Source organism: Vidua macroura, chromosome 19, assembly GCF_024509145.1.
Source record: "Vidua macroura isolate BioBank_ID:100142 chromosome 19, ASM2450914v1, whole genome shotgun sequence".
In the NCBI taxonomy this organism is placed as follows: domain Eukaryota; kingdom Metazoa; phylum Chordata; class Aves; order Passeriformes; family Viduidae; genus Vidua; species Vidua macroura.
This window is the reverse complement of record NC_071589.1, coordinates 12538727-12560784: the sequence shown is the minus strand read 5'-3', so window position 1 is coordinate 12560784 and position 22058 is coordinate 12538727. Positions and strand designations below refer to the sequence as shown.

Here is a 22058-nt window from a genome sequence, read left to right as displayed (position 1 = left end):
GAGAAGTGCTGGTACAAGGCTGGGAATCGATGGCACGGGGCGGCTCGGGGGTGACCCGTCCCCATCCCGCTCCGCTCCCTGTAGGCTGAAACCCTTCACCTCCTACAAGTTCCGTGTGAAGGCGACGAACGACATCGGGGACAGCGAGTACAGCGAGGAGTCGGAGTCGCTCACCACCCTGCAGGCGGGTCAGCACCTCCTGGGGCAGGGACAGCGGGTGCCCACCCCGTGCCCAAGGGAACTCCTCCTTTGCCCTGGGCATCTCCGGAGCCTCACCACCCTCTTCTCCCCCACAGCCCCCGAGGAGGCTCCCACCATCCTCTCCATCACCCCCCACACCACCACGTCGGTGCTCATCCGCTGGCAGGTACCGTCCCCCCTGCCTTGGCAGGTGGCACTGAGGTGTACCGGGTGGCACCTCAGGGTGCCGGGGAGCCCTGGACCAGAGCAGCCTCTGACTGCCTTCCCTCCTCCCCCTGCAGCCCCCGGCTGAGGACAAGATCAACGGGATCCTGCTGGGGTTCCGGCTGCGCTACCGGGAGCTGGTGCACGACAGCCTGCGGGGCTTCGCCCTGCGCGGCCTCGGCCACCCCGGCGCCAGCTGGGCCGAGCTCACCCGTGAGTGCCCACGGCCCCACCGGCCCTGGGGATGGGGGCTGGGGTGGCCTGGGGGTGGCAGGTGGGATCTGAGCAGTGCAGCATCCACAGCATCTCCCGGGTAGCAGGGTCAGGCTGTGCCCCCTGGAGCTGTCACCAGCTCCCTTGTGCCACCAGGTCAGTGCTCCCTAACATCCTTCTGAGTTGTCACTGGCCCTGTCCCGCTGTGTCCACAAATCTGAACCTCACAGGGGTGTCTGTGGGCTGTGTGACGTCCTGCTGTGTGTCCTCAGGCCCTGCAGACAGCAGGGTCACGTCCGCTCTGGGGGCAGCAGGGACACGAGTGACGAGGGCAGAGCCCCAGGCAGGACCTGGCCCTGTCCTCTGTGGAGACCCCAATGCACAGACCTGGCTCGTGGCACTCGGGATGGGGCTGGAGGATGGAAAGGCTCCTCAGTGCTGTGGCAGCCCCGTTGGCACCTGGGGGTGTCAGGGCCGTTTCTGGGGAGCTCTGGCCCAGGGTGGGGTGGGGGCTCAGAGGCAGGAGCCCCCCCCGGCCTGCACTAACCCCCCCCTGCTCTCCTGCCCAGCTGTCTATGCCGTGCACAACCTCAGCGAGGTGTCCCTCACCCAGTACGAGCTGGACAGTAAGTCACCACCCCCGTGTGTCCCCCCAATCTCTGCGTGTCCCCCACTGCCACCCCTGTGTGTCCCTGCACTGCAGGGCGAGCTGGAACCCCTCTGCCCTACCCAGCTGCTCCTTCTTCCCAACAAGGGGGGCTCTGCCAGGTCCCCCGGGGGCAGCGGGGCTGCCCCGTCCTGGGGAGGGTCCCACTCACCCTTTGTCCCCCAGACCTGAGCAAGCACCGGCGCTACGAGATCCAGATGAGCGTCTACAACGCCGTGGGCGAGGGACCCCCCAGCCCCCCGCAGGAGGTGTTCGTGGGGGAAGCAGGTGAGCCCTGGCAGGGGTGCCTCTGCTGGGGGCTGCAGGGAGGGGGCTCGGCTGTCCTGGGAGCCCACAAAGCCCGGACAAGGCAGTGACACCAGTGCAGTGACACCATCCCCTCCCTCGCTCAGTGCCCACCGGAGCGCCCCAGAACGTGGCTGTGCAGGCGGCCACGGCCACGCAGCTGGATGTCACCTGGGAACCGCCCCCCGTGGAGAGCCAGAACGGGGACATACAGGGCTACAAGGTACCTCCTGTCACCTGGGAGCTGGCACCCGGCCGGGCTGGGGGCACGGGGGGCTCTGGGGAGCTGCAGAGTCCCCGGGGGGCACAGGGTGCGTGGCACTGGGGGTGCTGTGATTTCGGGGAAGGGGTTCTGGGGAGATGCTGGGATCCCGAGGAGATCCCGCGTTTCCCATCCCGGTGCCGAGCGGCGGCCGGGCAGCAGATGGCGCCGTCGGCCCTGGAATGCGACCGGGATGTGTCGGGATAGAGCCGGGATTTGTCGGGAAGCAGCCGGCATGTGTCGGGATACAGATAGAATTTGTCGGCATGCACTGGGATAGAGCAGGGACGTGTCGGGATGGAGCAGGGATGTGTCGGGATGCAGTCGGGAAGCACCGGGATGTGTCGGGATGTGTCAGGATGCAGTCGGGAAGCACCGGGATGGAGCTGGGATATGTCGGGATGCAGTCGGGAAGCACCGGGATGGAGCTGGGATATGTCGGGATGCAGTCGGGAAGCACCGGGATGGAGCCGGGATGTGTCGGGATGCAGCCCGGGTGCTGTTGGGATGCATTAGGATGCAGCCGCGGTACCCAGCCCATGCTCCAGACACCTCCTGCTCCCCGTCCATTGTGATTCCTCCGGCTTGTCCCCATCCCTCGGGAATCGGGCACAGCTCGAAGGCGATCTCAGGCGCTCCCTGACGATGCCAGCCGTGTCTGATGCCCAGCACAGCCTGGAGCCCTCCTGGGGGAGAGGCTCTTCCGTTCCCTCGGGCGCACTTGGAGCCGCCAGGCTGGGACAGGGGCTCAGGAACCCGGGTGGGGACGTTTGAGGGCTCGGGGAAGGCGAGCTGGGTGGGAGCCGTGCCTCAGCCAGCCCCCCACGCCCCCTCCCACAGATCCACTTCTGGGAGGAGCAGCGGCCGAACGGGAGCGCGCGGGTCAAGACCCTTTTCCTGCCCGAGACCGGCGTGAAGCTGAAGAACCTGACGGGCTACACCTCCTACTGGGTCAGCGTGGCCGCCTTCAACGCCGCGGGGGACGGGCCCCGCAGCCCCCCCGTGAAGGCACGGACACAGCAGGCAGGTGGGGCCCGTGGCACGGCTCCCCCAGCACCCTCCTGCCCCTGGGCTCCCCGGGGAGGTGTCTCCATGGGTCCAGCTCCAGGGATTCATGCTGCAATCCCGAGCAGAACATCTCTGGGCTCACCCCAGTGGGTTTGCGGGGTGGGGGCACACGGAGGTGAATGTTTAAGCCGAGGCTTGAGGAGGATGAAGATCTTGGGAGGAGACACAAGGAGCAGGAGACTCATTCCCCCTCCGCCGTGGAAGCTTTGCTGCAGCAGGGATGGGGTCGAGGGGGGTGTGAGCTGGTGATCAAACAGCATTGGGGTGGAGGCAGGGAGAGGGGCTGGCTCGTGCTGGGGGTGTCCCCTGCAGCGCTGAGCTGGCCCTGTCACCCTGTCCCCTGGCAGCCCCCAGCGCTCCCGGCTCCATCCGCTTCAGCGAGCTGACCACCACGTCAGTGAACGTGTCCTGGGAGCCGCCGCCGCTGCCCAACGGGGTCCTCGAGGGCTACAGGCTGGTCTACGAGCCCTGCACGCCCGTGGATGGTGAGGGCACGGCCCCGGGGGAGCGGGGAGGGCTCGGGGGGAGCCGGCTCAGCCTCTGTCCCCGCAGGCGTCAGCAAGATCGTGACGGTGGACGTGAAGGGGAACAGCCCGCTGTGGATGAAGGTCAAGGACCTGGCCGAGGGCGTCACGTACCGGTTCCGAATCCGGGCCAGAACCTTCGCCTACGGGCCGGACGTTGAGGCCAACATCACCACGGGGCCCGGGGAAGGTGCGGGGGGCACGCGGGGACACGCGGGGCGAGGGAGGAGATGGGGGTGGGGGCTGGCCCGGCTCTGGGCCAGTTTGTGCCCCCCTGCCTCCAGCTGTGCTCTGGTCCCCAGGTGCCCCCGGCCCCCCTGGAGAGCCCTTCATCTCCCGCTATGGCTCGGCCATCACCATCCACTGGTCCAGTGGGGACCCCGGCCAGGGGCCCATCACCAGATACGTCATCGAGGCCCGGCCCTCAGGTACCACAGCTGCCTCTGCTCCACCCCCGCCTCGGGGGTCAGGAGAGGGGAAACTGAGGCAGGGAGTGCCGACCTGGGTTGTGCGTTAGGACTCGGTGTCTGAGGAAAACGCTGCTGAGGGGGGCTGGTGGCAAGGGCAGCACCTGGAGCACCAGTGGGTGGAGGGACATCACCTCTCACCCTGGGGTGTCCTGCAGAGCCAGCCCTAAAATCGCAGCCCTGTTTCCTCCTCTAGATGAGGGGCTCTGGGACATCCTCATCAAAGACATCCCCAAGGAGGTGACCTCCTACACCTTCAGCATGGACATCCTCAAGCAGGGGGTCAGCTACGATTTCCGTGTCATTGCCGTGAACGACTACGGCTACGGGACCCCCAGCACCCCTTCCCCCTCCGTGTCAGGTGGGTTCTGGGGGGATTCTGTCCCCCTGTGCCAGAGGGAGGGTCTTGCTGTTGCTCTGTTCTTGTGGCCATCCCTGAACCCCACTCCTGGCTCCTACGAAGTCCCAATCCCACTGCCAGCACCCCCTTCCCACATCCCCCTGCAGCCCCCTCCCTTTCCATGGATCCAGGCCTCACAGAGCTCCCCAAGTGACCCTGTGCTCTGCAGAGGGGTGTCCCCGTCCAGACTGGTTGTCCCCTGTCCCCGTCCCACTCTGACCCTCCCTGCTGTGCCCCAGCCCAGAAAACCAACCCGTTCTATGAGGAGTGGTGGTTCCTGGTGGTCATTGCCCTGGTGGGGCTCATCTTCATCCTCCTCCTCGTTTTTGTGCTCATCATCCGCGGGCAGAGCAAGAAGTACTCCAAAAAGTCGGACTCAGGTGAGCGAGGGAATGTGGTGGGTAGTGACAGGACCCTCCTGCTCCCGTGGGAGCCTCTTGGGGGTCTCTCCCTGCCTTTGGGGTCTGGGTGGAGTGGAGGGAGCCTCCCTTCCTGCCCACCTTGGGAACAACTCCTCCAGAGCCCCTGTGCCGCCCCATAACGGTGCTGTGGCTTCCCGGAGAGCTCTGGGAGCCCGAGATGAAATGAAGGACTTGTCCCAGACAGCTGCAGAGGCAGAGCAGCCCCGGGGGCTCGCAGAGGTCACCGGGATTAGCCAAACACAGCTCTGTTTTCTTAGCTCTGTCAAGGGCTCAAATTGTGGGGAAAATCCAGAGCTCCTCGTTAAGCAAACAGCTCAGAGTGGGGAGCTGGGGGGCGCTGGGGCAGGGCAGGGGGCTGAGCCAGGGCACGGCTGGCACCTCCCGGCTGTCCCCAGGCCCTGGTGACTCTGGAACCAGAACAATCCCCCCCCCAGCCCCCTGTGCAGGGCCCGGCCCCCCTCGCTGCTCTGTGCTGCCTGCGGAGGGGCTGGGGGAGGCTGAGCATCCCATCCCCCAGGGAACGGCTCCAAGGCGGCCGCCCTGAGCCACGGGGAGATGGTGAGCCTGGATGAGGGCAGCTTCCCCGCCCTGGAGCTCAACAACCGCCGCCTCTCCGTCAAGAATTCCTTCTGCCGGAAGAACGGCATCTACACCCGGTAGGGACCCCCGCCGCAGCCCCCTCCCCGGGCCGGGGGAGCATCTCTGGTCACTGTGTCCATCCCTGCTCTGTCATGGCGTGGGGAGGGCTTGGATGCCCAGGGGGTGACCCTGCTCTGCCCGGCGTCCCCCCTGGAAGTGCCTGACGGTGGGATCAGCGTTTTGGGAGGGGGTTGGCACGGCTGAGGGGTGCTCCCTCCCGGAGCCGGCCCTATGGATCCGCTGGGGCTGTCCCCAAGTGGCCCAGCCCCGAGCAGAGGGGGAGCCACGCTGACCCACCCCCGTGCGTGTCCCCGAGGTCCCCACCCCGGCCCAGCCCCGGCAGCCTGCACTACTCGGACGAGGACGTGACCAAGTACAACGACCTGATCCCCGCCGAGAGCAGCAGCCTGACCGAGAAACCCTCCGAGGTCTCCGACTCCCAGGTGAGCGCCGGGGCTGCACACGGGGACAGGGACCCGGGGCGGGGTGGAGGGCGCTGGGAGCCCTCCCTGAGCATCAGCCCGTTCCTCTGCCCGCCACGAGGCGGGTCCTGGTGCGCGTTTGGGAGCTGCGCTGCCGCCCCCGCCCCGTCCCGCTCGGGAGGCAGCGGCATCCCCTGTGGCTCGGTGGCACAGCGCCGGAGGGAAGCTGGCACAGCCCCCGGCCCGTGTGCTGAGGATGTGACACTGCGGGGGGCTCCCAGGGCTGCTGGGGACAGGGGACGGGAGGTCAGCGGGGCCGGGGGCTGTCCCGCTGCCCGGTCGCTGGTGGCAACGTCCGCGGCTCTGCCAACTCCACAAAATGCCACCTTTGTCTTGTCCCGGGGCCACGGGCAGCTGTGGCCGGGCAGGAGCGTGGAGCCCCGGGCAGACCACGGGACTGTCACCCCCAGGATGGATCCTGAGAGGCTGACACCCAGGGAAAGGTCCTGTGGGTCCCTAGGGCTGTCCCCGAGCAGGAGGGGACCGTGCCCAGGGTGCCCCCCCGTCTCTGCCCGCACCGGCTGTTTCCTTGGCAGATGCCGGCTCCTCTCGCTGCGGCCCGAGCGGGGCTCGAGTGGCTTTTGAGGAGCTGTGAAGAGCTGCGGGAGCTGGCGCTGGCGCGGGGCAGTTCCCACCGCCCTCAATGGGCCCTTTGTGCGCCGCCGGAGAAGCTGAATCCAATTACCGGCAGAGCCCAAAAACACCCTCCCCGCCAGCCCGGGGGCATCGCGGCCTCGGCAGCGCTCAGGAACCTTTTGTATGAGGCTCTATTTTGTTTTAGCAAGAGGCAGAAAGCCCCCAGTGATGCTGCAGCCGTCCCAGCCTTTAAATACTTTCGGGATGTGCTCGCCAGCGTTCCCAAGAGAGCACTTGGGAAAGCACCAGGGAAGCACTGGAAATCACAGAACCATTCGGGCTGGAAAAGACCTCTGAGATCACCGAGTCCAGGCTGTGCCTGGTCCCCACCTTGTCCCCCGTGGCTGACGGCCACATCCAGCCCTTCCTTGGGCACTCCAAACCTCCCTGGGCAGCCCCCCCCAATGCCAGGCCACCCTTTCCATGTGGAAACTCCTCCTGGTGTCCCAAACTCCCCTGGCACAGCTTGGTTCCCGCTCACGCCACGGCTGGGAGCAGAGCCCGACCCTGCTGAATTTTGGGGCTTGTTGGGTGCTGTCCCCACGTCACCACCTTCCCCCACGCTGTTTTTCAGGGCAGTGACAGCGAGTACGAGGTGGACCCCGGGCACCAGAAGGCGCATTCCTTCGTCAACCACTACATCAGCGACCCCACCTACTACAACTCCTGGCGGCGGCAGCAGAAGGGCATCTCCCGGGCGCAGGCCTACAGCTACACCGAGAGCGACTCGGGCGAGCCCGACCACACCCCGCTCTCCAACAGCACCTCCACGCAGCAGGGCAGCCTGTTCCGCCCCAAAGCCAGCAGGACTCCCACCCCCCAGACCCCCGGCAACGCCCCCAGCAGCCAGCCCGGGACCCTGTACCGCCCGCCCAGCAGCCTGGCCCCCGGCTCCAGAGCCCCCATCGCTGGGTTTTCCTCTTTCGTTTGATATTTAAACAGAAGAAAAACAAACAAACAAAAAAAGCCCAAACAGGAGAGGGGGGGAAAAATTAGGAAGAAAGAAAGAAAAAAAAAAAAAGAAAAAGAAACTAAAGAAAAGCCCCAAGAAATTAAGAGAAAAGGAAAAAGCAGCAAGGTGAGAGGAGGAGGAGGAGGAAGGGGAGCAGCCCCAGGCTCCAGGGGTTTTCTGCTGGATGCCAAGCGCCGTCCCTGGGGCTGGGGAGCAAACCCAGGTCCCCCTCCTTGGCCAAAGCTTCTGTGGCACGGACTCCTCGGACGAGGTGGGGCGGGGGGCTGGGGGTGCACCCACACATCGCCCTTGGCACCCATGGGGGCTGCCCCGGACCTGCTGCTGGACTCCAGTGGGTGCTGGGGGCTGGGTGAGGGGCTCCTGCCGTGCCAAACCCCGGCCCCTCCACTCGTGGCTCCCCCAGGACGTGGGGACAAGCGGTGACACGGAGACCCCCAGCTGCGGAGGGCGAGAGGAGCTCTGCTGATCTTAAATCCTCTGGACTTGAACCCCCCCCCCCCCCCCCCCCACTCTGGACCCCCACAGCCTTTGGGAGAAGGGGGAAGGATCCCAGGGGACGATTCATTCCTCACCTCCTTTGTGCCTGGCCCAGCACAGGCCCCAGGAGAAGCCAGGACTGGGACCCCAGGAGAGCCCTGGTGGGGTGCACATGGTGCTCAACCTCCCCCCCCCCCAATTCTGCACCTCGGGGGCTCTGCTGAGGCCTCGGATGAGGCGATTGGAGCCTCCCCCTTGGCATTTCTGGTGCTCTGGGGCTTTTAAATGGGGTTTTGTGCAGAGGCCTGAGGGCGTTGGGGGGTGCTGATGCTCGGGGGGGCTCCGTGGCCGTTTTGGGGGTGTCTGCACAGCACAGCCCCCGCAGTGCCTATGGGTGAGCCAGCACCAGCCCGGCAGGGCCGCGGCACCCGGGCTCGGCCGAGGGAGATGCCAATAAACAGCCTGAGGACAAGTGTGTCCCCTCTCTGTCACCTTGCTCTGCCAGAGAAAGGCCCAGTGCCATGTGTCCGTGCGTCCTGCTGTCCCCCTGGGCCTGTGGCAGCCCTGTGGCACCAGGAAGGAGCTGGGCAAGGGGTGCCAGAGGTGCTGGATAGAGCCCAGAAGGGTGCAGGGAGCTGTGGGGGCCGTGTCCTGCACGTTCCCATCGCAGCGGGGTCTGGGGCTGCGGGGAAATGGGGTGATGGAACAGGGGACCCCGCTGCACCCGTGCTCTGGGCACTGCCAGCAGCAGCCCTGGCGCTGGGGATGTCTCCTGGGCTGTTCACAGCCGCCCTCTCTCGCTCTGCCCTGCAGGCCTGGCAGGAAAATCCAGGTGGTGAGTCCAGGTTTCATCAGGTGACACCAGCGGGGGCTGGGGGTGGGGAGGGCTCGGTACCGACGGTGCTGCTGGAGCACCAGGTCCATGCCAGGGGCTGCCAGGGCTGTGGGGGGTGCACAGTCCCTGTCACAGCACCTGGGAGCCCCTGGAAGCCACATCCTGGGACCCTCACCCTGGCGTGGGCTGCCAGGGGAGCCTTGTGCAGGTGCTGCATTTGGGGACCCAGCGCTGCAGCTCCTCCTTGGACTGGGAGAACTGGGCTGCAGTGCTGGCCTTGCTGCTGAGCCACGGTCACCCTGTGTCCCCACACCAGCTCACGGTGTCCCCAGAGCAGCTGGCATTGCTGGTGGGTGACTCCTGTGGGCTGCTTGGAGCCCGTGCCCAAGGCAGGGGTGCCTGTCCCCTCTCGGGCAGCACGGGGAGCCCTGGCATCCCACTCGTGGGGACAGTGACGTGGGACAGAGGGGGTTCTGCGCCTGGCTGGGCAAATCCTGCTCCGTGTGCAGCCCAGCTCCAGCCCCGGGCGTCCCGGCTTGTGCAAGAGGGACCTTCCTCCCACCGGAGACACGGGGCGGGGCAGGTCGGGGGAGTCGAGCAGCACAGGCGAGCTGCCAGCGCACAAGGAACGCTCCTTGTGCAAGGGGTGCCACCCCTGCAAGGGGCATTCCCTGCGAGAGGGGTGCTCCTGGTACCTGGGCTGGTCCCCGGGTGAGGGCACATCCCCAGGTGAGGGCAGGTCCCGGGTTAGGGTTGATCCCCAGGTGAGAGCAGGTTCCCCAGGTGAGGGCACGTCCCCAGGTGAGGGCTGTGCCAGCCCTGCGAGCACAGAGCTCCCCAGACACATCTCCCATCCCGGGACAGGCGAGGCGAGCCCTGGATCCCACCCGTGAGGGATCTGCCTGCGCTCCCCAGCACCGGGACAGAGCCGAGCCCGGGCCCGGCTCCCCTGCCCTGACCCAGCTGGTCCCGGGCTGCCAGGAGGTGCCCGAGGGTGCAGCCACACCTGCGGCAGGCTGGGCGCTGGCGCCGTGCCGGGAGGTGACGCTGTGGCTGTGGCCGGGGTGCCAGGGCCCCGCGGCGGTGGCGAGGGCAGGAGGAGCCCTCTGAGCCCGCGGTTTCCCACGGCTGAGGGATGCAGCGCCCGAGGGACCACTCGAGATCCCACCTCCCACCACGGCAGCAGGGGTGGGCTGGGTGCCAGCGGCACTGGTGAGAGCTCTTGCTCGGCTGTGCTGCCTCAGTTTCCCCACGGAACAGAGGAAGTGGAAGCAGCCAGGCTCGCAGGGGAAGGCGCTGAGCCCGGCCACTTCTCTCCCACTTCCACTTCCAACCAGCTCTTTCCCAAATTCCGTCCCCACCGTCCCCGCGGCTGCAGGCAGGTGGGGGCTGCTCGTTCCCATTCCCGTTCCCGTTCCCGGTGCTCTCCAGGCCGCTCCGTGCCGCAGTCAGGCGGGGTGAGCTGTCAGTGCCGATCACTCCCCGAGGACCAAATCGGCCTTGACGTTTCTCCTGAGCGCTGCTCCCTGGGTTTGTGGTTTTCCCAAGGGCAGAGCAGGGCAGAGCCAAAGGGGGGCACAGGGGAGATGAGGCAGCCCCAGATGCTGATGGGTGGACGGGGCAGCGTTGGAGCAGGAGCCTTTCCCTTCTCCAGGTGTGATGGGGAGATGCTGGTGTGCCAAAAATGAGGGTTGTGACCGATAAAGCTGGGCTGAAACCTGTGATTTGTTTAAATTTATTTATTTTAGAAGCAGCCCCGCAGCCTGGGCTCTCTCTGTCCTCCAGGATATCTCCGGTTCCCTGCCAGCTCCTGGGACAGAGCCAAGTGTGTCATGTCCCCACCTTTCCCTTGCCTCGGGGACAGGGACAGCCCCTCCTGCCACGCCGGGGGCCAGACGGGACTCGGCGCATCCTCAGAGCCCCGGTGCCCGGGGCACTGCTCCGTGCCAGGGTGGCAGGAGAGGAGAGCAGCGGAGAGGACGGAGCCAGCTCTGTGCCCCCTGTCCTGTCCCACGCTGTGGGGCGCCCCCCTGGAGGGGTCCCTGTGCCAGGGCAGGGCTTTTCCATGGGTGCTGCAGAAGCCACGCTCCAGGTGGGATCACGGAATGGTTTGGGTTGGAAGGGACCTTTAATATCATCGAGTTGCAGGCTGGAAAAGCAGCTCTTCTGGGAGAGGCCGGGGTGGCTGCAGCCCAGCCAGGTGATGGCTTCCTGGGGGGAGCAGCAGGCTGGGGGAGCCCAGCCTGGCACTGCCAGCCAGGAGAGGGCTCCAGCTGGGAAAGGTGAGAGGCTGCAGGGAGAACCTGCCCACGGCACCCAGCTTGTGCCGGTGCCCACCTGGCCAAGGTGCCAGCAGGGAGGGGCAGAGCATCCCGCCAGGACTCTCTGGGGAACTGCCCAGCCCTGGCTGAGCGGTGTGGGGAAGGGCTGAACCCCCTGGTCCTGGGGGGGGGGGGGGGGGTGTCTGTGGGGTTACTGGGGGCGTTTCTGGCAGCAGCCAGCGCCGGGCCCTGGGGCTGGAGGGATTTTGAGGGGGGGCTGTGGGGACAGCGCTTTGTTCTGGCACCCCGGGGTGTCCGGACAGTGATCCCCAGCACTGGGGCTCAGGGGGAGCTCCCCGCTGGCTCGGCAGCGTCGGCAGACAAAGCTGGCAGGCGCTGGCAGCAGGAGGAGGGGATGGGGCTGCCGGGAAGCCGGGCGCTTCTCCCTGCCCTGCTTTTCAAAGTGCTTTTCAAGCCTTTTCTTTTTTTTTTTTTTTCTTCTCTGCTTTCAAAAGCTGCTGAGAAGCAGCAAAAGGAGCCGGCGATGGCTGAGGAAGGGCGGGAGCGATCCAGAGCCGCCCAGCACCCCGGGCTCGCCTCCCCAGGGCCGGCTGCAGCCGCGGGGCTCTGCGCGGCACGGCAGGGGAGGGGGCCCGTCTCTCCCAGGCAGTTTTTCAAGTTGAGTGAGTGCCTCTCTTCCCAGCCGGAGCCAGGCCAGCCCGCGGGAGCCTTCCCGGCGGCTCCCACCAGCCGGGTGATGTTAATCCCTCCCGACTGCGCTGTCTCAGCCATCTCCACGCTCCCATGGCAGCGTCAGGTGAGGCGAGCAGCGCCGCACCGGGGTCCCACCGGCCTTCCAGTGCCTACTTTGTCTCACGTGAGTGGGTCGAGATGCCGCTGGGGGCGGGGGCAAACCCTCCTCCTCTTCCTCACCTAGCAAAAACCCACTGTTGCATCCGGAGGTGGCCCCCTCCTCAACTGCGGGCCCGGGGCTTTGCCTCTGGCCTCATCTTCTCTGTATGGAGAGCAAGGAAAATAAAATCTGCCAACAAAATGGGCTATGAAAACGGCACAGGAGGAAGCAGCGCAGCCCAGGATGGAGGCGCAGGCGTGAGCGGGATGGTGCTGGACACCCGGGCTGGGGGCAGAGGCTGTGCCCGGGGTGCCAATCCCAGCATCTCCGCAGGGCCTCGCTGCCCAGCTCCGCGGTGACACCACTTCCTTCCCATGGAGGGAAGCCCCAGCCCCAGCTGAGCCAGCCCAGTGCCCGGCGCTGCCCACCCAGGGCTGTCACAGCGGGATCGGGGACTGGAGCTCCTTGCACCGGTGACATGAGAACCCTCCGGACCCCACAGCACTCGAGACCCCAAGAGTGGCGTGGCCAGAACATCCCAGCACCCCACTCGCCACCCCCCCCGCCTCCCACGGCGGAGACGCCCGGAATAGCCAAGAAACGCTGCATTAGGCAGGTTCGGGATAATCTGGGCTCTCCCGCCCCTTTTCTCCCACAAAGGTCTGGTCTTAATCCCCCGCGAGCGAGCGAGCAGCGGCTGAGCAGCGCAGCGCTCTCCCTTTCAGCCCAGTGTCGGTGGGGCTGGGATGATCTCGGAATTCACCGCCAGTGCCGGGGGGGCCGCGGTGGCCGTGGAATCCATCCCGGGGGCCGTGGAGCCCCGCACCAGCACCCGCGCTGGACGCCTGGCGTGACCACGGACCCCCTGCCATCGTGTCCCGGCCACCGCCCACCCACGGCCTGGAGGGACCCCATGGCCCCCCAAAAGGGATCGAGCACTGGGACTGCCTGGGGACAGGGAGATGGGGGCAGTGGGGGGATGTGGCTGCAGCCTCGTGGGTGTCACGGTCGCGAGTGGAACGGGGGCATCGCTGCTGCCCTGCGGCTGGAGCCGCCTCCTCCTGGCATCTCAGCGCGGTCCTTAACTCCCCGTAATTAATCAGAGCCGGTCGCCCAGCGCCACCTCAACCCCGCCGCTCTGCCAGGGGTGCGGCCAGCTCCCCGCTCTGCCTCTGGGGACCCCACTCGTGACCCCCGGCGGGCAGGGACCTGTGAGCCCTCACCTGTCCCTTCATCCCCCGGGGGTGCCGAGCCCCCACTCGTGACCCCTCTCCTGTCCCTGTCCCCACTCGTGACCCCTTTCCTGTCCCTGTCCCTGTCCCTGTCCCTGTCCCCCCTCCCCGGGACGCCCCGGGCGGGGCCGAGGGTTCCGCCCCCCCCCGCCCCACTCGGGTTTGAATGGAGGGCGTGGGACCGCCCCGTGACGTGGCGCTGCGCCATTGGCCCGGGCGGGGCGATGATGTCATCGCCGGGGGGGGGCGGGGGCGCTCCGTTCCGGCGCGGCGCGGCCATGGACCGGCGGCGGCGGCGGGGCCCGGGCGAGCAGGTACGGGGGGGGGGACCCCGGGGGCTCCGGGGGTCGCGGCGGCCCTGCGAGACCCGGCCCCGCTTGGCCAGGTCCGGCCCGGCTCGCCCCGGCGTGGCGGGAGCCCGGCGCGCTCAGCTCGGCTATTGTCCGGCGGGCGGGCGGGGTCCCCGGCGCTGCCGCGCTCCGGTACCGGGCAGAGGGGCGGCCGGGACCCCCCCCCCCGCCTCATTCCCGCGGGGCCGGTGCGCGGCGCGGGTGGGCGAAGGGGTTAACAGGATGCGGAGCGCTGTTTGCCCAGCGCGGGGCACCGGCCCGGCTCACCCCACCCCGCCCCACCGGCGATCGGCGCCCGTTCGCTCCGCCGAGCCCCCGCGCGGGGGTGGCGGTGGCCGGAGCTCGCCGGGGCGGTGGCTGCCCGCGGCCCGTCTCGGGAAGGTGGATCCTCGCCGCGCTGGAGCGGGTCCAGCGGCACCCCGGGGCTGGCCGGGGCTGGGCGCCGGCGGGTGCTGAGTCAGAGCCGCCCGAAATCCCCGTCCCGCTCATTCCCCGGTGGCCCCGGACAGGGGTCCCGGCTCACCGCCGCCTGCCCTCCGCCCTGCTGCCCGTCCCTGGGCGGCACACAGCGCTGCCACGGATGCCCGGAGAGAGGCACTGCCCGGATCTGCCAGCGCTGGGCACCGGGCTGGCTCCCAGACCCGCTCCGGTGCCCGTAGAACCGCGGGCGCGTGGGCAGCGAGCGCTCGCGGGGCGCTGGACGCGTCCCACGCCGCCCCGGTTTGACCCCGCAGCAGCAGCAGCGTGAAGTATAGATGTTTCCAAGCGCCGAATCTATGGATCAGGAAGGCTGTTCCAAAGGGAGTTGGGATCTATAGAGCAGGAGAGCTGTTCTAAAGGGATCGTTAATGGGCTCTAGGGGGAAACTGAGGCACAGCGTGCGATCTCTGCTGCCAGGACAGCGCTCGTTCCCCTGCCGGGCACGCAGTAAACAAATCTGTTTTGGACGCAGCTCCCTCGGAAACCGTGGAGCGACTCCAGCTGAGGTTTAGCACCGAGGAGGCTCAGCGTGTTTGGGTCTGGGGGTGCAGGACGAGCCTGAACCCCGATCCCCGGGGCAGCCTCCGGGCTGAGCGGCCGCGGGGCTCCCTCCCCGGCCCCCAGCGCCAGCCCCGCTGCCGCCGGCGTTGTGCTGACCGTGCCGGTCGCTCCCTTTGTTCGCTGGGTTTTGTCCTGAGCACAAACAGCCGCCGAGGGCCCCCCGAGCCGGCCGGGGCGGGCTCCGGGCCCCCAGCAGGTAGGGAGCCGTGGCCGCGCTGTGGGAAGTCTGCCTGCTAACTTCCCGTCCACCCCAGCGAAACCGCAGGAATCCGGAGCCCGGCGCGGGTCGGGAGGTCCGGTCAGCCCCGGTATCCTGTGGAAGCCCGGCCAGCCCCTGCTGCGACAGGCAGAGCCAGGGCCAGCGAGGAGATAACCTTTCCCCCCGGAAAAGTCCCCTCCTGGCCCTGCAGAGCCGCGGGCTGGTTCGTGGCCCCGGAGCTGGAGGATTTATGGCCCTGTGCGTGTTCTGGCATGTCCTGCCAGCGGTTCCGTGCTGAACTCTGGCTACCTCCCGGCTCTTGGCAGTCCCTCCGGGAGCGCTTCTCTGCTTTTGGCACTGGCGGTGAGTTCCCAGCCTGGTGCTGATCCGTGTGCCGAGAGCCCTGGTGGGAGCCAAGCTTCTCCTCCCTCCCCGTGTGCCACCTCTCCATCCCCGGCTCTGGAGCTCGCTGGCAGTGGGTTCCCACTTCCAGAGGCCGCTCGGCGCATCCCAGGGTTGCGCTGCAGCGGCGTCCCGATGCCTGGGACAGGACCAGACCTGTCACCGCGCCGGGGTGGGGGCGGTCACCGGGCGCCGGGGCTGCCCGCACTGACAGGACCGCCTGCCCCCAGGCGCTGGGAAGAGTCGCTGGGGAGCGCGACCGAGGGTGTGACAGCGGCTGGGTCCCCTCCTGGGCCGGCGTTGGCAGGGTGTGATCCGTGCCCTGTCTCCGGCTGCTGTCTGCCAGGCTCCAACATCAAAGGATCAAAGGATCCCCAAGAGGCAGCGCACCCCAAAGTGGGGTTGAGCAGGCGGGGTGGCCTCCCTGTCCCGTGTGTGGGTTCTCCCTGGCCCTGGGCAGCGTGGGGGACCCGACCGGTCCAGCACAGCCCCTGCCCCAGCGCCTGGCAGGGCGGGGAGAGCATCCTCTGATCTCGGGGTGCTGCCTGGGGGGCTCTGCATGGGGAAGCCGGGGAGCTCGTTTGGAGCCGGCTGGGCCGGCCAGGATGCTTTCCCAGTTTGGCTTTCCCAGGCTGTGATGGGAAGAGCTGGGGGCAGGATGCACGGGAATGTGGCTGGACTTGGCCGGTTTCTCCTGCGTGCACTCATTCCCTGGCCTCCTTCTCTGAGCCACTTTCACTCTGGTCCCCACGGGTGACTGATGCTGAGCGGGATGAGATGGAGAGGATGGAGGGGGGCTCTCATGGGAAGCCTGCACCATCAGGGCATGTGGGCCTGGCCAGGGCTGTCCCAGTTCTGTGCCTGCACTGTCCTACAAGCAGGCATTCATTTACAGGGACAATTGTGTCCCTGGGCACCTCAGCTTCTCCCTCCTCAGAGCCCGTGATCCCACAGGGCTCAGAGGGCAGGTGGCAAGCAGCACAGGGCTGTCAGTACAAGTTATCCCTCTTGTCCTCGACCCGTGTATGTGCAGGTCCTGTCCCCTCCCCCTGCCCCAAAGCCCTGCTGGGGCTTGGCTCTGCTCTGGGCTCGCTGCCCCGGGATGGGCAGCGCTGCCAGGTGCCTGTGAAGTCTCTCGGGTTACCAGCAGCTTCCCCTGGTAGGTGGCTGCAAAGGCAGCGCCGGCGATGCCTCCCTGGCCTGGTTTCCTTTGTGAAAGCGCCGGCAGCGGGAATGTCACAGGATCTGCTCTCCCCGAGCAACAGGAGGAGACAAGGGCTCTGTGTCCAGCTCCCCAGGCAGGGCTGTGTGGGCAGCAGTGTCCATCTGTGCTGCCATCGCCTCTCGGGGCAAGCTGCGAGCGGAACATCGAGGGAATGGGGGGAGATTCTGGCCGCTGTGAAGAGGCTCCGTGGGCTGGAGCGTTTCGGGGAGGGGGACACGGTGCTGCTGTGGGGGCTGTGACGGTGATGGAGCACTGCTGGCCCGCCTGGGACCGCTCCAACCTCCCGGTGGCCCCTTTGCCGCGGCTTGCAAAGTATCTCACAAATGCTGAACTTGGCCCCGAAATCTAAATACAAGGGAGGGACAGTCCCCAGATGGCCTAAATCAGCAGCACGGTTGCCTGGCCCAGCCGGGGAGCTCGCCGGGAGTGTTTGTTTTATGGAAAACCAGAGGCTGGAGGAATGCTGGCCTGGAAGGAGATGCTGGAAGGGGAGAGCGTTCGTGCCATGCACACGCACCCGGCCGGGCGTGCGGGAGATCCCAGAGAGGGAGCGGGGCCCGGCGAGCTGCTCCTCTGTGTTGGGATGGCCTGAGGGGGGAAGGAATTCCCCCAGCTCCTGGTTTGAGGTGCAGGGAACGGGGTGTGGCTCCTGGGTGGCTTCTCCGTGCTGCTGGGGATGAACTGGGGGCTCTCTGCTGGTCCCCCTTGTGCCAGCATCCCCCCGGGTGGCCTTGGGGGCTCGGGCTGTGCCTCCCTGGGCTGGTGGCATGCTGGACGGGCAGCGTGGCCATGTGCCACCAGCCTGGCCGTGCCCCATCCGGGAGCCGTGCACAGGAGGGTTGGGCAACGGGACTTTGCCCCAGCGTGGGGCCAGAGTCCGTCCTGCCCGGACACAGCCTGCCTGCGGTCCTGCTGCTCCTCTGGGGGACAGCGGGCTGTCACAGCGTGGGTGTGGGGAGGGAAGGGGCGTGGAGGCGTCCCCCGGCCCTGCTGGCGGCTGTGGGGTGGCTGCTGTGGCTCCTGGTGGTGTCCAGCCGGGCAGGACCGGGCGGTGCTGGGGTCATCGCCGCCCGTGGGCTGTGGGGCCGGGCTCGCTTCCAGCGGTGCCCCGGGGCCGGGCGGGCACCGGCGGGGACGTGGCCCCCGCCCCACGGCTCGCTCCGAGGACACACGTCCGTCCCTCCCCCGTGCGTGTCACGGGGCGCGGTGTCGCCGGCGGTGCCCGGAGGGAGGAAGAGGGCGGCCACGAGCCCTTCCTCCCTGGCAGCCTCTCCCGGGACCACCTGGGGCTGCCTGGCGCCACGGGATGCGGCGACACGGTCGCTGTCCTTGTCCCCTCCTGCGTGGCTACGGGCGCTGGGTCGGACGAGTCGGCTGGTGGCCCCCGAGGTGGCCGAGGGAAGGAGTAACGTGCCCGTTGCCATTGTGGTCGGACGGAGCCCTCGTCATTTCTGTCACCTCTGAGTCACAGCGGTGCTGATGAGACGGCTGGGGAGGGGTGGGGACGGTCACACATGGCCTCAGCTCCGAGGGGCAGCACGGAGGGTTTTGGGGGGCTCCAGGGCAGCAGCAGAGCAGTGTCCCCACGTGCCCATCCTGCCAAGCATGAAGGGGTCCCCGTGCTGGTCCCCCCGTCCCCCTGCTCGGCTGGCGGTGCCTCCCGGGGGCTCTACGCCCTCCTCACACACTTCCTGCCGTCTGTTTCCAATTCCTCCTGGCGTCTGCTCCTCCCTGCTTTCTTCCAATTAGAAAAAAAAAAAAAAAAAAAAAAAAATCCCAGGCATCTTCTCAGCGTGCTGCTCGCAGAGGCTGGAGTGCTGTGCCCCGCTCGGGCTGCATGAGGAGGGGCAGAGCGTGCCCGTGGTGCCCTGCATCTCTTGTGGTGCCCATTCATGTGGGGCACAGAGTCAGGGATCATCCTGAGGGATTTCTGTGCCCAGGTCTTTCTCCTGAGGGTCTCTCTGCTCCGGGAATGGGTCTGGGGGTGTGGGGAGCTCAGAGGGGTCTGAGGATGTGTCCCGTGTGGAATGATGCCCTGCATGGCGCCAATTCCCGGGAGAGCCAAGCAGGCTGGTGGGCACAGGGTCACATTTTGCAGCTTGGTGGCATGAAATCTGGTGCCCCACCCACATCCTCGAAGCCTGACCGTGTCCCTCCCTCCTCTCCCCTAGGAGTGACCCATCCGTGACGCCGGCGGCATCCCGGCCGCGGAGCCCCATCTGCGAGCACCAGGCACGGGAGCCAGCGTGGCACAGCCTCCCCTGGGTGCCACCATGCCGATCCTCAAGCAGCTCGTGTCCAACTCGGCGCACTCCAAGCGCCGCTCGCGGGCCGACCTGACGGCCGAGATGATCAGCGCGCCGCTGGGGGACTTCCGCCACACCATGCACGTGGGGCGCGCCGGGGACGCCTTCGGGGACACCTCCTTCCTCACCAGCAAGGCCGGGGAGCCGGTGCCGGAGGCGGGAGAGGAGCCGGGAGCCTCCAAGCCCGGCCTGCTGTCCCGCCGCTTCCGCAGCAGCAAGCGCTCGCAGTCGGTGACGCGCGGGGACCGGCGGGACATGCTGGGCTCGCTGCGGGACTCGGCGCTCTTCGTCAAGAACGCCGTGTCCCTGCCCCAGCTCAACGAGAAGGACGTGGACAGGAGCGCGGGGCAGCTGCCCAAGAGCCTCTCCTCCAGCCCCGTGAAGAAGCTGCCCGAGGAGATGAGCCCTGAAGAGCAGCAGCGCCCGAACGGGGCGGCCGCGGGGCCGCTGAGCCCCGGCTTGGACGAGCGCGACTTTGGGGACATCACGGACCTGCCCGTGGTGGTGGCCAAGGGCGGCGTGGGCTTGAAGCACGCCGAGTCCATCATGTCCTTCCACATCGACCTGGGGCCCTCCATGCTCGGGGACGTGCTGAGCATCATGGATAAGGATCAGTGGGAGCAGGACGAAGATCCCGAGGCGGAGGAGAGCCGCAAGGAGGAGGAGGAGGAGGAGGAAGGGGAGCCTGTCCTGCCTGGCTCCCCGCTGGTGGCCGTGGCGGCCCTGCCGAGCCAGAGCCCGGCCCGTGGCGCCGGTGGCCGCAGCCCCAGGGACAGCAGTCCAGTGTCCAGCTGCACCTCGGGGCCCGAGGAGCGCAGCCCCGTCCCCAGGCCACCGAGCCAGCGCGGGGGGCCCCTGAAACGCCCCGACAAGGAGTTCTCGTTCGCCGATGAAGATGACGACGAGATCCGGGTATAAAGGAGGGCCGAGCCGAGGGTCTGGTTCTCACTGCGCTTGCCTGGACGCAGGGCTGAACACCCCAACTGGTGGCACTGGGGAAGACTCAACTCCTGCCTCGTTCCCTCTCTGTGCTGCAGCAGGACAGCGCTCTGCTCCCGGGGCCGGGGCCGTTCCTGACAGCCCCCAGCCAGCTCCAGCACTTCTGGGAGGGGGAAGCAGACTCGATTTCGGTTCTTTCTGTTGGACTTTGGATCTTAGCTCCTTTCTCCTGCCCCCCTGCCCGCATAAAGCGATTTAGGATCCAACAAGACGAGCCTTTGGAGTTTTAGCCCTTTTAGTAATATATATATATTTTCCGCCGTACAGTTTTTACCGTTTTCTGATTTGTACTTACCTTTCTCTACTCTCTTTTGGTTTTAACTGAGGGAAGATTTCCCATGAGGAAGAACTTGGCTCTGGAGCTCAGAGGTGGCCTGGGACTATGGGCAGCTCCAGCTTCCTGGGTTTCTTGGGGACTTTCTGCAGACCAAGAGCCTCCCAGTGCCGTGGCAGGTGCTCGCTCCCCATCCCTCGGATGGATGGATGGATGGATGGATGGATGGATGGATGGTTCCATCCCAGATGCTTGACTCTCCAACCAGCCTGGGGGTCACAGGCATGCTCCCAGCCAGCTCCAGGGATGCTGATGGAACTGTGGGTCTGTCCCCTGTGGGAGGAGCTCCTGGAAGCTGCTGGAGCCGGGGAATTCCGGTGTCCCTGTGGGGCCGGGCAGTGCTGGGAGCAGGCGGCTGGAACAGGAGGTTTTATACCCTCTATGTACAAATACAAGGAATAAAAGGAAATGGTAGTGACCGCAGTGGCCTGAGTTCCTGAGGGGTGACACGCGGCGGGGACCTGCTGCCCAAGCAGGACCAGTGTCCCCGTGCTGCCACCAGCCCTGTCCTGCTGCCCCCACCCCTGCTGCCATCCCTGGCTGTGCTCCTGGCCGCAGTGGGGGCACCTGCCGTGGCCGAGCTCTCTCTGCCCGTTGCCTGAGGAAGCAGGAGAGCTCCTGCTGGCCGGATCTGGCTCAGGGCTGGGACCCTCGGGCCAGGCGGCTCCTGCCAAGGGCTGGCTCTGCCAACGCTGCCCTCTCCTCCCCCAGCCCTGCTCCCTCCAGCCTGGGAGGAGGGGACGGTGCTGGGGGGGCAGGACTGGCTGTCCCTGCTCCCACGGGCTGGGGGCCAAGGGGTGCCCTGGGGGTTCCCGGCCCTGTGGGGCTGCTGTGGCCCTGGATGATCCCGGCAGAGCATCAGAGCAGTCACTCTGATCCCACAGCCAGCTTCCCACAGCTCAGCCACTGGGGAAATGGGGCTCTGCCAGTGCTGGGAGTGACTTCCCGCTCCAGCCCCTGGGATGGAGCTGGGCTGAGATGGGGCAAAGTGCCAGGAATGGCCCCACAGCCTTGCCCTGAGCACTGGCCTCCTCACAGGAGAGAGGGAATGATATATCCCCCCAAACATCTCCCAGCCCTGGGAGGGGCTGGATGCCCCTGTCCACCCAAATGGATCTCCCTGGAGAAGCCAGGGGAGCGGGCAAACGCTGTGCCACATTGGGGACACAATGGGGTCCTGTCCTGTCACCCTGAGCAGGGGACATTGGGCCATTGTCTGGGACAGGGAGAACAACAGCAGCTGCAGCTGGAGGCTCTGAGCTCACCAGGCTGCCTCTGCCCTGGTCGCCGTGCCCCCCTGCCCTGTGCCAGGGTCCCATGTCCCATCCCCTGAGCCAATGATCCTGGTCACTGTCACCTGGGATGTCACCAGGCTGCTGGGGGACAGCTGGCTCCTCTTGTCCCTTAGGGATGCTGTGGCACAAAGCAGCGAGCTTTGGTCCCTGGGCTTTGCCCGCTTTTCTCCCCGGGGCTGTGGGGCGGGGAGAAGCCCTGGGGTGACACTTCACGGGCCGCCTGCCACTGTCACTTGGCCGCCCTGATCTTTGTGACGCCTGTTGGCTCCAGGCTCGGGCTCGGCAGCGCCGCGGTGCCTCGAGCTGATGGGGCAGAAAGTGCGAGCGGGGCTGCGGAGCACAGCCGGGACACGGCCCCGCTCCACGGGACAGGGGCAGCCTGCAGCACCGGGAGGGAGCGGGCTCGGGGACAGTGCCACGTGTCCTGGGCTAGTGGGGAGTGACACCAGCGCCGGGAGCAGGGAGCGAGGCTGCACCCCCAGCCTCCCCAAACCCCTCGGTGGGCACGGTGACATCTGTCACACCCCCGGGGTGGCACCTGGGCTGTCCCACGCGGTGGCTGGTGGGTGCCCAGCACCCTGCAGCACCCACGGGCAGCGCTGTGGCAGTGCTGGTCCAGTGCTTTGATGCCGAGTGACAGAATGGGAGCAGGGCTCCATGGGCCGTGTCAGCCGCGGGCGCCGAGCGTGGCCGCGGGATGGAGCAGGGATGGAGCGTTGGGATAAATCCAGGGGCTCTGCTCCAGGTGGGCTCCAGGAAACCCACGGAGCCCAGAATGTGCCACTGGAGCCTGGCACCCATGAAAG

The 22058-nt window shown here is 67.2% G+C and overlaps 2 protein-coding genes across 2 annotated transcripts in view; both read left to right on the top strand.

The window, feature by feature from the left end:
* Window positions 1-7540, top strand: part of SDK2 (sidekick cell adhesion molecule 2) — a 45204-nt gene extending 37664 nt beyond the window's left edge. Inside the window, exons 31-45 of the mRNA XM_053994785.1 lie at window positions 85-188; window positions 297-367; window positions 483-618; window positions 1188-1244; window positions 1451-1552; window positions 1678-1793; window positions 2673-2859; window positions 3248-3385; window positions 3453-3614; window positions 3727-3852; window positions 4088-4252; window positions 4531-4671; window positions 5231-5369; window positions 5669-5795; window positions 7045-7540. Coding sequence (XP_053850760.1) covers window positions 85-188; window positions 297-367; window positions 483-618; window positions 1188-1244; window positions 1451-1552; window positions 1678-1793; window positions 2673-2859; window positions 3248-3385; window positions 3453-3614; window positions 3727-3852; window positions 4088-4252; window positions 4531-4671; window positions 5231-5369; window positions 5669-5795; window positions 7045-7401 — 2128 coding nt within the window. The 3' untranslated portion in view covers window positions 7402-7540. The remainder of the gene's footprint in view (window positions 1-84; window positions 189-296; window positions 368-482; window positions 619-1187; window positions 1245-1450; window positions 1553-1677; window positions 1794-2672; window positions 2860-3247; window positions 3386-3452; window positions 3615-3726; window positions 3853-4087; window positions 4253-4530; window positions 4672-5230; window positions 5370-5668; window positions 5796-7044) is intronic.
* Window positions 7541-13349: 5809 nt separating this feature from the next.
* On the top strand, window positions 13350-20375 carry CDC42EP4 (CDC42 effector protein 4). The gene is made up of 2 exons (XM_053995049.1): window positions 13350-13415; window positions 18490-20375. The coding sequence occupies exon 2, from the start codon at window positions 18592-18594 to the stop codon at window positions 19540-19542; it is 951 nt and encodes a 316-aa protein (XP_053851024.1). The 5' UTR covers window positions 13350-13415; window positions 18490-18591; the 3' UTR covers window positions 19543-20375.
* The last annotated feature ends 1683 nt before the right edge of the window (window positions 20376-22058 follow it).